This window comes from Heterodontus francisci, chromosome 4 (assembly GCF_036365525.1).
Source record: "Heterodontus francisci isolate sHetFra1 chromosome 4, sHetFra1.hap1, whole genome shotgun sequence".
NCBI lineage: Eukaryota > Metazoa > Chordata > Chondrichthyes > Heterodontiformes > Heterodontidae > Heterodontus > Heterodontus francisci.
The window spans coordinates 191,343,279-191,358,518 of NC_090374.1; the positions used below are offsets into that span (position 1 = coordinate 191,343,279).

General features: G+C 42.3%; 1 protein-coding gene across 1 annotated transcript in view; it reads left to right on the forward strand.

Moving 5' to 3' along the window:
- Window positions 1-219: 219 nt before the first annotated feature.
- The window catches only part of LOC137369463 (E3 ubiquitin-protein ligase UHRF1-like), a 160,876-nt gene continuing 145,855 nt past the window's right edge, over window positions 220-15,240 (forward strand). The window contains exons 1-2 of the mRNA XM_068030711.1: window positions 220-354; window positions 647-811. Coding sequence (XP_067886812.1) covers window positions 659-811 — 153 coding nt within the window. The 5' untranslated portion in view covers window positions 220-354; window positions 647-658. The remainder of the gene's footprint in view (window positions 355-646; window positions 812-15,240) is intronic.

The following is a 15,240-nucleotide window of genomic DNA, read 5'->3' on the forward strand; positions in this document are numbered from 1 at the left end:
ACATTATTTCAGGATGAATAATGGACCACTCTGTGGCGTGGTCAAAGGAAGGGGGGAGAGGAAAAAGCTCATCCAAGTTTATCTTCGCAAGGTTTTTTATTTAATTCAAAAACAAACACAAAACCAACTTTAAAAAAAAAATTATGACTGGAAATAAGGCGGAGTTTTGAGTTTTTCCGCAGCCCGCCAAAAGGAAAAGACCGGTAACCCGAAACGAGAACACAGCGCCGAGCGGAAAACTAGAGAAGCAAAATTTCTCTTTTGTAGGAGTGTGGAGAGAGCAATCTCTGAAGCCGATAGTGACAATAAATAATTGTTACTTTCAGATTTTCAAAAGAGGAGGACGTTTTCAAGGTGAACTGACATTCTGAATTTTTAAAATATTTTTTTTAATACCCTCCTAGAATGAATTATCATATGTTCGCGAGATTTGCTTGGCGCCGTGACCCCATGTGTGTCTGTGCCTGCTCCTAGTTCAGTAAACAACACACTGACTAATAGCTGCTACTGCTACAGTCAGCAGAGGGGGTGGAAATCATTTCATTTCCAAAAAAAAAATCCTTTTGCCGTTTATTTCCCCCCCCCCCTGCAACTGGTTACCGCGCTGATGGTATTAATTTCATTTTATTGTTTTGCTTTTGGTTAGAAGAGGAAGAAAATGTGGATTCAAGTGCGTACTATCGACGGCAAGCAAACGCGTTGCATAGACGATTTATCCCGATTGACCAAAATTGAATGTTTGAGGTTAAAAATCCAAGAAAGCTTCAATGTGGACCCGGAGTGCCAGCGCTTGTTTTACAGAGGCAAACAGGTAACACAAAAAAGAAACTGTGTATTTATATATTTATGGAAACCCACACTGTAGCTTCTGCTGCTTCCTGTTTCGCTACAAAGTAACCCCGATAAGAAAGATGTTCAGTCCTCCATTCACCCCTTCGAGGAAAGATTGTAACCAGAGCTGGACACATCATTGATTATTTCTCTTCCCCCTCCACTACTTTCCAGCCCCTTCAGGATGTGGAAAGGGGGAAACCAGCTTAATATATAATGCATTCATGTTTTCGTCGCGGTTGCTGCTTTTCCGCTTGTTTATTTTAATACATTTATTTTCAAGTTCGACCGGGTTGTTTTTTTTTGGGGGGGGGCGGGGGGAGACTGCAAGGAGGTTTTTTTTTTGTTTTAAGGTGTAAGGAAAAGGAAAGGCGTCGTTTTCAGTTTTTGCGGCTCTGCTACTTGTCCGCATTGCCAGGCTGGGTGTTTTTTTTTTGGGGGTGGGGGTGGGGGTGGGGGGGGGGGGGGGGGGTTTGTAAAGAGAGGCCGGAGCTCCTGTTGTTGCATTCACTGTTGGCCGAGGCTCTGAGCCATTGCACCATGTAGCCCAGCCACAATCTCGGCTCAACATGTTTCAGCACAGGCCCTGCGGATAAGCGGGAAAGAGGGGGATGGGGAAGAGAGAGTAGCAAAGTGGGTGGTGGTCGGTCTTTTTTTTAATTGTCTGCTCCGGAATTACATAGTAGTAGTTCTGTTTACTGTGGGCGAGGGAAAGGGCTGCCTTAATTCCTTTGCTGACTTGCGACGATTGAATTGTGATAGATGCAATTACAAGGCGGGCGGACAGACACACACACACACACAATACAATTGCTCAGATGTCCGGTGTGGTGACGAGTTAAATCTGGTGGAGGGCCTGTAAAATGTGCAGCACACGAGTTGGTGCACCGGATCTGCGCTGTCGCCCCCATGCCTCTTGTTGGGGAGGCGGCGGCGGGGGGGAAGCTGGGCTGCATACACCGCCCTCGAGCAGCTCTGCAGCGAAAGCTTTGTACCCCCGCCATCTGCCCAGCAGCTCACTCCTTCCTGTCTTCCTCCTCTGGTCAAGGAGGTGGGGAGGTTAGGCTGGAAAAGAAATCACTTCAGAACTGAACCTCTCACTTGATAGATGGGGTGAAACTAACGCCGTGTCATTTTCTCAATTTTTTGCAATTCTTAAAAAATGTTTTTGTTTTTAAATAACGAGCTGGGAGATCCACAGAAAATGTTCTCCCCGTCCTTTACAGTCAGCACGTGTGTTTTATTTTTACTGAAACCGAAGACACCTTTCCTATCTTAAGCACTTGTGGCAAAGATCACATCAGAAATCTCCCGTCTGTGTGACTTGTGTTGATTCATAAATATCATAATCTATATAAATTGTTGGTTCTGATTTTCCTCCATTCCGCATTCAGTTGTGTCAACGATTTGAGAAACGGACCAAAAAGAGAAGGTTGAGTTAAGCAAGCTGCTTTTTAAATGCGCATAATTTTCACTTTTTTTAATTGGAGCGGGTTATTGTAGTAAATTGTGGGATTGTGCAGTTTAAATGGGTGAGGGGGGGAATGTTCCATGATTTAAATCGTTACAAAGCACCATGTTTCTGCCTCGCTTTCTGCTGCTGTTACAGAGAAGGGTCCCTGGGCTTGACATTGTTGATGTGAAGTGCAAGAACATCGAACCAGATTGTAGCATCAGGAAGTGTAACCAGAGTTTAAAAAAAAAATAAAACAAAACTTGGGTTTTGTGATATCACGGATTCCAAAGGTCTCTGCAGTTGCCATGTGGCCGAAGAAAGCCAGATTTTCCTCCTTGTTTGGGTAACGATGAGGAGGCCCTTTTGTTTCACTCGAGTGCACCCCTTCTGAGCAGCCACATATCCTATCAACTGAACTTGCGAAAAAGTACAGTTTCAATTTGGTGGGCAGGCACCCTTGAAGGTGTTAGACTATGGGTGATACTGTACCAGCTGAGAGTTTGCGTCCGTTTTTAAACAGTGGTTGCATGATATGTCGTTTTGCAGTGTGTTAGAATGGGAGCATAATTGTTGTCTCCACTTGTGGTTGGGTGAGAAATTTTAAAAAGGTGTTTGTGGAGTCCTGACTACCATTCACTTTAACATCCTATTTTTACTATAAACAGGAAGTGCTTAGGGTATAATAGGAAGTGGGGCATTACATAAGAGTCGCAGCACAGAAACGGGCCATTAGGCCCAACGAGTCTATGCCAGTGTTTATGCTTCAGACAAGCCTCCTCCCATTTTACTTCATCCAACACTATCGAAATGCTTTTTCCCCCCCTCCAGGTCTACCTTTATCAAACCCCTTCATAATTTAAACAGCTCTGCATTCAGTCAAGGCTCAGCCCTTTTTTTTTTAAAGAAGTATGAGGTGTCACTAGACTAGAAGGATGAATTCAAGAAATGTTCCACAATAGGTGCTTGGTATGTAAGTATTATTGGAGGCACTGTCTTTGGGCCTATTGCAATGGACCAGTGGGCTGACACTGCCCCACTGTACCTGCTTGCTGATCTAAATATTGTGCTTAAAATGAACCAAAAGGACATGTACAAACTAAATTGTTATTAGTGTCTATAAGACATTATTCTTGACAGTCAGCAGTGCCCAACAGTTGAAGAAGATCTCCAGCGTATCGTGATCCCTGTCTAAGGCCGCCTGGGCATGGGTAATACCACAATATAGAGCCAGGCAGCCAGAGCAACACTTTTCCTTCAAACCTTTAATATAGAGCCTTTCATGCCCATAGGGTGTCACAAAGTGCTTTACAGCTAATTAAGTACTTTTTTTTTTGAAGTCCTTGTCATCTTGTGTCATCGCGCTTTCCTTTGCCACTGCTCCACGCAGGCTCTGGAGAAATCCAGGTGACGGAAAGTTGGGTTTAATATTGTAGCAGGAGTCGCAGGCTAGACAAAGCCTGACGGGGACTGTGACATGAACACTCCTTCTGTGGCCCCTCTTTTATTTTGATGTTTAGTCACTGTTGGTAATTTAGGAAACATGGCAGCCAGTATGCCCACAGCAAGCTGTCACAAGCAATGTGACTTAAAATTTACAGGACATTCTCGGCCATTGTTGCCATTATTTTGCATTAATTCTTCAAGGTGTGTCTGCTCCTCAATTCTTATCTGTGGCTCAGTGATGACACTTTTGCCTTGTCAGAAAATTGTGGGTTCAAGCCCCAGTCCCCCAACTTGAACATATAATTTAGGATGAGACTTCAGTGCAGCACTTCGAGGGGGCTGCATTGTTGGAGGTTCCATTTTTTAGTTTAGACATTCAGCCAAGATTCTATCTGTCCTCGGGTGGCTGAAAAAGATCCCATAATGCTATTTGAACAAGAGCAGGGATTTCTCCTATGGTCCTCATGGAGGTCATAGAGCGATACAGCACTGAAACAGGCCCTTTGGCCCACCGAGTCTGTGCTGACCATCAACCACCCATTTTATACTAATCCTACATTAATCCCATATTCCCAACCACATCCCCTCCTACATTAATCCCACATTCCCTACCACCTACCTATACTAGGGGCAATTTACAATGGCCAATTTACCTATCAATCTGTAAGTCTTTGGCAAGTCCTATCTAATATTTATCCCTCAACCAGCATCACTTAATAGATTATCGAGTTAAATTATTGCTGTTAATTGGATCTTGCTGTGCACTAACCGCTGCATTTCACTACGTTGCAACAATAACTCCACTTCAGAAATATTTCATTGACTGTGAGTCACTTTGAGGCATCTGACGTGAAAAATTCTATATAAATGCAAGTGATTTTTTTTTTCACCCAAGTGCTGCTCCTGATCTTAAGTTAAAATGAAATGTAAATTTTTAAGGATATACTAACTTTCTCAGCAACTGACAATCCACAAATATTTTGTAGAAAACGTCAGGGATTCCTTGATATACCAGCTCTAACGAGGCGACCGATAAGAGTGCCGATCAATTTTAGAGTGTGTATTTTAGTTAGAAACATTCTGAAATAATGAATCAAGGTCTATTTGAGATGCCAACACTTGCACCTAAGTCAGAAGGTCTGGGTTTCACACCCCACTACATGACATGAGCACTTAATCTAAGCTGACACTTCAGTGCAGTAGTGAGGGAGTGTTGCACGTTTTGCCATGCTGTCTTTCAGATGCGACATTAAATTGAGGCCTTGTGTTTCTCTTAAAGTGGATGTAAGAGATCCCATGGCCCCATTTGAAGAAGAACATGGAATGTTCCTGTGTTCAGGACAGCACTTACCCTCAACCTCCAGTATCAAAATAGATGAATAATTGTGGGATCTTGCTATATATAAATTGCTGCTGCATTTACTTTCATAATAGTGCCTATGTTTGTACAGTACTTTCTTGGACCTTGGTTATACAGTGTTTTGGGACGTCCTTAGGATGTGAACAACAATGTAAATGCAAATTTGTTCATTATATTAACCCTTGGAGTGCAGTTTCAGGGAAACTCTTTTTCCTGACGCCAGTACAAGAGCTTGCTCTCCTGGCATTGCATACGGACGAAAATGTACTACTTTTCCTGTGACTATTTTTGTGCTTGTCTCCAATTCTTTGTCACTCTCACCTTCTTTCTGTTTGTAAATCTGCCTCACTTGTCCCTTACACATTTCTCTGTTGAGATGGCGATGAAGTATGGAATTGGATGTGGTGTGGGGGGGTGGTGGTGGTGCGGTGCACTGTGATGTTGGTGAAATTTGGTGCAACCCACCTCCCCCTTGTTAATTGTATTTAATTGTATGCAGGTGGTGGGCATTAACTGGGGATTCATTTGTGCTCCTATTAAAAAGAAGCACACTGAAACAGTGTTGGGTGAGGAGGTGCATGTTTGTAATGTGTATCTCTGTAAATAAATGCTTATCAAAGTGTGTAAAGATTGGCTCTAGTTCTATTCTTTACGACCTGGCTTTCTGGCATAACACCCTTGTCTCCCAACCCACATGAACATGCAAAATCAACACTGGTATCATTGCAAAGTTATACCCATAATTATATTTTAATATTGCCATTTGCTCCAGACTTTATGTCCTAAAAGTAGGTTTTATTAAAAAGTATTACTGCTGTAACTGTATCAGTATAGGGACTATATTCATAGATGAGAAAGCCTCCCAGTCAATGTTCCCTCTAAATTTTCTTTGTACTGGGTGGGCTTCAAACTCCTCTGAGCACTACTTTTTGTCCATGGGCAGCATACATTTTAAAAGTTATTGAACTTTCATAAAGTTGTGAGCAGCCTCTTTATTTTAATATGCAGTACATTCTTGATTGTTGCATGGTTCTGAAGTGACAGGTTTGGGGCCTGCAGCTGCAGAATCAGTCTGATGAAGTTTATAAAGAGAGAATTTGGAAGACCCTTGGTATTTGTTTGTGTCATACAGGCCCCCACCTGCCAAAAATGAGGCATATTAATTTTGCCACATGGACATTAAATTTCAAACTGTTGTTGAAGTGAAGAAAGGACTTGCTTTAAAAAAGTTGCCAGATCTTGGCTGGAAAGACATCTGCATATTAACAGACTTTGCTTGGAAAGGACAAAGGTCCATTCCCTGACCCATTCAACCCACAATGGACGTTTGATCACCAGATGTTGAAGGTGGGGAAGTTCGCATTCCAGGTTGACTGCTAAGATGACATGTCTAACCTGCTGGGCAACCTGAGTTTTTTGAATTTGTACAAACAATTTGGGCAGAATGCTCCTGGACTGAGAAGATCTCTCCTGGCTGGCTCGTCACAGCCTCTCCTGTCTGCCTGCTCCTATCTCTTTCTCACAAGCCTCTGAATCCACATGAACCCCAAGAGAGAAAAGTCTCCTGTAGCAAACAAGGTTTAAGAAGAATACTGGGCCCCAATGAAAAGCAAGATCTACCTACAGTCCAGGACCACCTACAATCAATGAGCTCGCAGAACCGTAACACAAACTCTTCAGATATTGCCTCAAACTTTTCCACTTTTTCTTCTCTTTTCTGTTTCTATTTGCATGTGTGTATCGCCTATGCATGCTAGTGTGTGCGTGTCATGTATCCGTAGGCGTTAACCACATTAGAGTTTAAGTTCAAGTTTAATAAATTTCAACTTTTCTTTAAACCTTAAAAAGCCTGTTTGTGCTGGTTTCTTTGCCTTATAATTGGAAAGCAGTGAACAAGGATTCACCAAGGGGGAGCTAAAAACACGGTGTGTTTAAAATTAAACCCTGTTACAGTAAGACCAGCTGAAGGCTGAGAGGGAACCCGAGACACCTTTCTCACCTGGTTGTAACAGTTTGCGGCAAATTTTCTGGAGTAGCACTGCAGACATGGTGCTGGTATGTGATAGGTTGAAGGCCAACAGCAAAATACCCGTCTACAGTTTTAAAGAAACAAAACTTTTTTTAATATGAAGAGGTAAATCTATTCAAGTTTTATTGTCCCAGAATGATCAAAATAGCAATCGACACACACTTTATTTTTGACCTGATCACCATCTTTATCCCATCCTATTCTCTGAACCACATTGTTGTTTGATCTTCAGCTTAGGACCTTTTCAAATTAATGTACTTTTTTTGGAACTTTATATTCTTTCACTATCCTTTTCCCCCTGCCCCCTTCTTTCCTGCTCTTACTGTCCATTTTGAAGGTGGGAATGATATATTAAAAAAAAATCTGGCTAAAAGATGGTAGAATATGGCAAAACATGAAGATTAACACCATAATTGATGAATAGACAATAGTCAATCTTTCTTAACAAGAAATGCTGGAACCACTCAGCAGGTCTGGCAGCATCTGTGAAAAGAGAAGCAGAGTTAACGTTTAGGGTCACTGACCCGAAACGTTAACTCTGCTTCTCTTTCCATAGATGCTGCCAGACCTGCTGAGTGGTTCCAGCATTTCTTGTTTTTATTTCAGATTTCCAGCATCCGCAGTATTTTGCTTTTATTTTAGTCAATCTTTCTTTCTTTCTGCATCAAACAGCTAGAGGCTACTCATGAGGGAACTCCACAGCTTTGGGAAAAGGAGCATGACTGAGCAAACGCATCTGTGGAACACCAAGTGTTAGTACAGTAACTCATTCTTTGCCTGCAGTATCATTACAGAGCTTCATCCTAGAGTACTTGTTTAACATCCGCAAATACTGTTGACCTAGAGTAATTTGATGGTTTGGGATGGGTGTCACTTTCGCTGTGACTATGTTCATTTGGATGTTTTGAAGAACCTTTACCTCGATTGTGACAGCGCAAAAAAAATTCATACGAAATGGATAGATAAATAAAAAAATAAGCTGTTGGTCTTTGTTAATGACAGGAATAATGATTGTTTGTTTCCTGGGCTCTGTTAAATGGCAGTCGCATGATTGTATTACCCGTTGAGGTTTGTTTACTTATTTTGCATTGATAGTTTTTAGTTTTGCTTCCAGGCTTCTGATGATGGTACAAAAGTCAAATATGTGTGCAACTGTAGAACATTTTGTGATTCAGTGTGTTCTCAGAATAAAGAACGTGCTTTTATATTTCTGGTGCCAGCTGCCAACAGTAATGCAGACGTCATGGGATATAACTCCGGTTCATGACGCACTTTATACGTATGTAAGTTTTTCATGATAATGTAGTCTTTGGCAAAGGATTGGGTGCAACAATTACAGTCAGGTACTGCCCTGTTGCATCCGGGGCATAGCTTTGAATTAATTCCAGATAAATCTATGGGGGACGGGATTTGATGGAATGAATGTGTCATGTGATTGGTGGTTAATTTTTGTTTTGAAGAGATACTGTGCAGATCCATTTTAAACAGCTTATTGTGGAAATGAATGCAGCACATAAACAACCGAACACTTTGTTAGAGTTTCCATTAATTTGCAATCTTGCTGGCAAAAGTTAGAATTGTCGAATGATGTGGCACAGAAAGAGGCCATTTGACCCATAGTGCCCATGCTGGCTCTTCGGTTGAGTTATCCAATTGGTACCTCTTTCCCCAGAGCTCTGTAATTTTTTTTTTCTCTTATAATATTGATCCAATTCTCTTGTGAAAGTTACTATTGAACCTGCTTCCACCATCCTTTCAGGCTGTGAAGTCCAGATCACAACTCGCTGTGCAAAAAAGTTTCCTCATGCTGCTTCTGGTCCTTTCGCCAATCACCTTAAATCTGTGTCCTCTGGTTACTGACCTTTTTTTTTTAGATTAGAGATACAGCACTGAAACAGGCCCTTCGGCCCACCGAGTCTGTGCCGAACATCAACCACCCATTTATACTAATCCTACACTAATCCCATATTCCTACCACATCCCCACCTGTCCCTATATTTCCCTACCACCTACCTATACTAGTGACAATTTATAATGGCCAATTTACCTATCAACCTGCAAGTCTTTTGGCTTGTGGGAGGAAACCGGAGCACCCGGAGGAAACCCACGCAGACACAGGGAGAACTTGCAAACTCCACACAGGCAGTACCCGGAATCGAACCCGGGTCCCTGGAGCTGTGAGGCTGCGGTGCTAACCACTGCGCCACTGTGCCGCCCTTTCTGCCACTGGAAACAATTACTACTTATTTAATCTGTCAAAAGCCTTCATGCTTTTGAATACCTGTATCAACTTTCCTCTTTAGTCTTTACTGCACAAAAGAGAGCAACCCCAGTTTCTCCATAGAATTGAAGTCTGTCATCCCCAGTACCATTCTAGTAAATCTCTTCTATATCCTCTCCAAGGCCTCGACATCCTTCCTAAAGTGTGGTGCCTAGAATTGAAGAGAGTACTCCAGCTGAACCTAACCAATGTTTTGTAGAGGTTTGGTATAACTGCCTTGTTTTTGTAATCTGTATCTCTGTTAATAAAGCCGAAGATCCCATCTTTTTTTTAACAGCCTTCACATCGTGACCTGCCAACTTCAAAGACTTCTGTGCTACACCCCTGGGATTCTCTGTTCCTGTACCGCCTTCAAAATTGTACCATTTAGTTTGTCGCCTCTCATTCTTCCTACCAAAATGTATCACCTCACACTTCTGTGTTAAATTTCATCTGCCGTGTGTCTGCCCACTTCACCAGTCTCTCTACGTCCTCCTGAATTCTATCCTTCTCATTTTATTTCCTATAAAAGAAAGGATAATATCCTACATTTCCAAGTTTCGTGTAATCTGCAAACTTTGAAGTTATGCCCTGTATTTCCAATTCCAGGTCATTAGCGTATTATCAAAATGGGCACTGATCCTTAGACTGACCCTGGGGGACACACTATTGTATAGCTCCCTTCCGTCTGAGGGAAAAAAAAATGTTTACTGCTACTCTCTGCCTCTGTCCCGTAGCCAGTTTTGTATCCATGCAGCCAATGTCCCTTTAATTCCCATGGGCTTTAATTTTGCTAGCAAGTATACTTTGTGCTACTTTGTCACACCTTTTGAAAGTCCATATACACAGCATCAACCACACAACCCTCATCAACCCTTTGTTACTTCATCAAAGAACTTGTATTGTTAGTCAAACACAACTTAGCTTGAGCAAATCCATTGTGATATTTATTAGCCCATACTTTTCCAAATGCCAATTAATTTTGTTCTGTATTATTGTGCCTGAAAGTTTCCCCATCACTGACGTTGGGATGACTGGCCTATAGGTGCAGGCAGTGCAGTTTTGAGATTTCAGCTTATTGAAATAGGATCACTGTTGTGTTGTATACAAGAGCTGTTGGAATGATGATTGCACACAGCAAAGTAGGAGGAGGTTTGAGACAAAGGAAACAAGAAGGGAATGTTAACTATTGTACTCTGATGTTAAAATACCTCTAAATCAGAAGTAACTTATTTTCCGTTTATAAATGGAAGAATTTTTTTAAACTGCTCATTCTGGCCCCATAAAGGAAAGTTTAAAACTTATCTTACAGGGTCCCCTCTTTCAGACAGACTGTGGTTGAAGTGCCATTGGGAGTCCCATGTACATCATAGGACCCCAGTTTGCATGAACGAACAAGACTGTTGCCTGGTTCAGGCAGGTACCTCTGCTGCCAAAATGAAGCGAAGTTAAATTTGTCCCCCTTCATTTTAACTCTTGTTCTGCCTAGTTTCCACTGGTGGTGGTGTGGAGGGAGGTGTTAAAATCTTTTGTTTGATTCGATCAGGACAAGTAGCACTGTGCTGCGAGCTGGGAACGCAATCTGTCCGTAGTTATTTAATCCTTCATTTTTTGTTTTCTGGAGATGTGACAGGAAGGTTACAGAATGAGACCTTATAATGGCTCTTATATAAAAGAGCTAATATAATGGTATATTCTCAAATTTGACGTCTTAAAACTAATGCTTGTGAAAATAACCCTCTGTTGATGAGAATGACCAAACTTTTATTATCTTTCACTTTTCATAAGGAGGACTGTACTGTGGGCTGGGAGAGCAGCTTGTCATCGGATATTTTATCCTTTTATAGGAAATAAAATGCTTCCGTTCCTCAGTTGTACTTCTAGTTGTTTCACCTCTCCCTGTCAAACTCTAGCTCAGGCAGCAATTTGAATTCACGTTTGTACAATTTTTTTTGACACTTCACTTTACCTGAAGTTGCCTTATAAAATAGAGTAAGGTCTCTGGAAGCTTGCTTAGACTGCCCACACTCAAAACTGCCAGCTGTGTGGGGCCCCGAGTAGGGCCTTGAGCGCATAATCTAAGCTGACGTAAGTGCAGTACGGAGGTGCCATCCTTCAGATGTGATGTCAAGACAAGGCTCCATCTGCCTATTCAGGTGGGTGTCAAAGACCCCAAGGCACTATTGGAAGAAGGACTGGGAGCTCTTCTGCTGCTCTGGACATTCAGCTGACCATCAGAAACAGGTATTTAGTTGTTTACTGTTTGTGGGACCCTGCTGTTTACTGTCACGTTTGGCTGCCCTTGGAAAGTAATCCATTGGCTGTAAAGCAGCATGTAAACGGTTGATTGTTTTGTTTGTAGTTTCAGTTTTCGTTGTTAACCTCTGGAAGAAGAATGTGAACAGTATTTTACATTTAAAAAAAAAAGTTCAATGAATTAATACTGTTTCTACCACTGACAGTGGAAGCTAAGGCATACTGTTTAAACTAGTCAAGGCAGTGTGGGCTCAGTTAGCTCATTTCAGGCCTGCCAGGAGTATTACAATGAGCCTTCATGTCCTGATTTAGGGAAGGTTAAATTGGCCAGGGTTTATCCTCCTGACCTGTTATCCAGTGGCAGTATTGGGTGAGCCAAGTCCTACTCTCTTGCTTCAGAGAATTAACTGCTCCCCAGAACATTGTCAAAAATGCTAATAGACTTGCAAGCGGGAAGTGCTTTGTGTCCACCCTGTGTCGCTGGGTATGCTTTGAGAAATTGGAAGAAAGCTTTGTTTGCAGAGTAAATGCCATCTAGTGGTTGAAAACTATTGAGCTTTGCACATCCTGATAGCCCCAATTGGATACAATGTTGAGACGAGGCAAATCAAATCAAATGACAGGCAACCTGGATCCAAAATTGGCACAGCTTTATCCTGGGGTGGAGCGGTGTAGGAGAGGGGTCGGTGGGGGTGTTACTGCTGCAGCATTCAAAAGCTGAGCTACTGGGCTGCCAGTAGTTTTATTTACACGAGAGGTTTCCTAGAGCCAATCTGAAAATGGAAGCACTTGTATGGCACCAGTTTATGAAACCTGGTTGATCCTGCACGTGAAAGCGATAACTGAAAATATCAACAAAAAGAAATTAGCAACTCCACATGGCTAATGCAGCAAATTCTAAAATGGTATGAAATAGTCAGGGATCTCCTCCGAAATTACAACAGCATGCATTTATGTTGCATCTTTAATGTAGAAAATGTCCTTGGGTGCTTTACAAAGGTGGGTGAGTGGGGGAAAAAGGCTATCATTATTTGTGGAAATTTGTTGATTGCTGCTTGTGGAATATTTGGAATGCATTTTCACTGCAGTAAGGGCCCAAGCCGCAAGCCCACAGCGTGGGCTGGATTTTACCAAGCCCTTGACAACCGGGCTCTGTAGCGGGGATGATGGGGAAGTGCGGAAGACGGTTCTGGTAATGGCCTGTCACGGAGGCCGATGCCAGGAGAGCCCGGCCCAATCTCCTGGCGACGGTGAGACTCCATTGCAGTCCCCCAACACCACTGGGCGATGGGACCTGGATTTAAATATTTAAATTAATGCATAAATTTTAATAAACTTGCCTTCAATCTTCTGGGCCCGCCGCGATCTTTGGCGCTGCGGCTGGCACTCCCGTGCCTTTAATTCCCCGTGCTGGGAAAGCTGGCGTGACGCTGGTGGGGGGGGGAGGAGGAGTTAAGATTTTTAGTGCAGGGTGGGGTCAAATAAATGTAATGGGTATAGTGGTGGTGGGAAGGGGTGAACTTTAAACATTGTGGGGTGGAGGATGGTCAGATTTAAACAGTAAGTGTTTTGGGATAGAAGGGCAAATAGTTAATATAATTGTTAATGGGGGGTGGGAAAGGGGCGCTAGAAATTTATTTGATAAATTTCAGGGGGATGCGTAACTTGAAAAATTTAAATATGCTGGCAGGCCTTTAAAAATGGTGCCAGTGCCTGTGCAAAGGCAGCTAATGCCATTGCTGGCGACAGACAGCTCCCCCTCTATGTGATTGTGGGGTGTGCCCCCCCCCCCCCCCCCCCCAGCTATTTAAATGGCCACCGCACGTGAGATCGCAGCTGCTGTTTGGCATGATGGCCGCCATTTTTTGAGCTCGTCGGCAGGCTCTTAAAATCCAGCCCAGTGCATCCAAGTTCTTTTGTTGCAGTCCTGCAGTATTAGTGTGCTCAAAATACTAATACCTTGCACTGTAAAATGTTTGAGTGTCTCCACATGATTGACAATGTCAAGACTTCTCTTAACCTTCAGTCTCCCCCTGCTTGTACTTATTGTAAAATGTATGTAATCACACCTTCATGTATGTTATTATGGAGTCCAAATCTAGTATCTTGTATACTGGTCGAACAATATTTTAACCAAATAAGCAGCTGTAGCATACAGAAGCAAAGTGTACGTAGCTGTGACTTTTAGATCTGTTTTACCGTAACATTTTTTTGTGCGCATGGTAAAGAGGATGTTTGGGGGTACCTTCTCTGTGTCCCACCCCCACCGTGAGTTTGGGAATGGGTGGGTGGGCAATCAATACATTAGTTACCAGATCAACAATTGAAACTTGTTGCAAACATTTTTGCATCAAATTGAAAGTTTCATAATGTCTACTTAGTGCAACAGAAGCATGTCTCACGTTAACGTTTTGGATAAGGCTGTACTTATGCAGAGTCTTGAGACAATAATGAATTTTACAAGGGTTACTTGACTGTGAAATTTGCACTTGCCCCATGAAGCTCGTGAGATGCAAATCTGTCACTCATCTACTCATTACATATACCCCTAGAGCTAACGGGGAGCTGTTGGCTCAACAGATTTAATTAGTGAGTAGTGGAGATGCACCGGTCAGGGCGCTCCCTTGTCTGTGTAGATTAGCTGGTCGATGATATTGCAGTTTGCCTCTGGATTAGAGAGGGGAGCCTCAGTTGAGGGAAGGATTGTGGTTCGAGTTGCTTGTATGAATATTGCATGAGATTATAACTCAGCTCAGTTTTGATGCTGTGCGAAGTTGACTGGAATGCTGACCTTTGCTGTTGAGGCTTACTTATTAATTATTACTTGAGTGAGGTATTGAGGCGGAGAGATGTGGGGGATTTTACTGAAACAATCAAAAGACGGAACTGCTGGCTTATGAATGGTTCCAGCAAAAGTGTATCTCAGCAAAGGTGACGTCTTGGGGAGAGGGGACAAAATTGGCGAATAAATTTCAACTATACTAGGATTGTGTTGCTAATGTCATAATGTCTTTTTGTTTTAAGAGGGAGATGAGAAATTATGGAAATGTGAAGTACCGACTTACAATATGTATTTTATATAGACACTAAATAATCCTGATTTATAGGGCAAGGCTTGGTTGAGAGTATCAAAAATGTATTAATTAAATGATGTAGAGTAGATTCTTAAGTCCTCTGTAGCTAAATTCTAAATTGGCCCGTATGTATAGACTAAAAAAAATCAGTAGGGCAGTTTAAAATCTACCTGCTGGAGACTGAGAGAATTCCACGTCTGCAGATTTGGTATGCGACATCTACAGTACTGTTCATACTCCTTTTAGGTCATGAGGCCTCTTTTGCAGGCTTTTGCTATTCACTTGAGAAATGACGTAGGAAATTTTGTTTCACCAAGTGACGGGCACATTGCTAACTAATACCTTTGTTTACAGCTGGACATGGTTGGTTCAGTTCCAGATATATTAGAATGAACAAAGGTCAGCTGGCAGGTTTAGTTTCTTGCAGTCTTACTACATATAGCTTCCAATGCTATAAATGTACATGGGCTGCAATTGCTTAATTTTTTGTACGGTTTACAAGTGGCTCAGCTGCTGCTTGTCCTCCTGTCG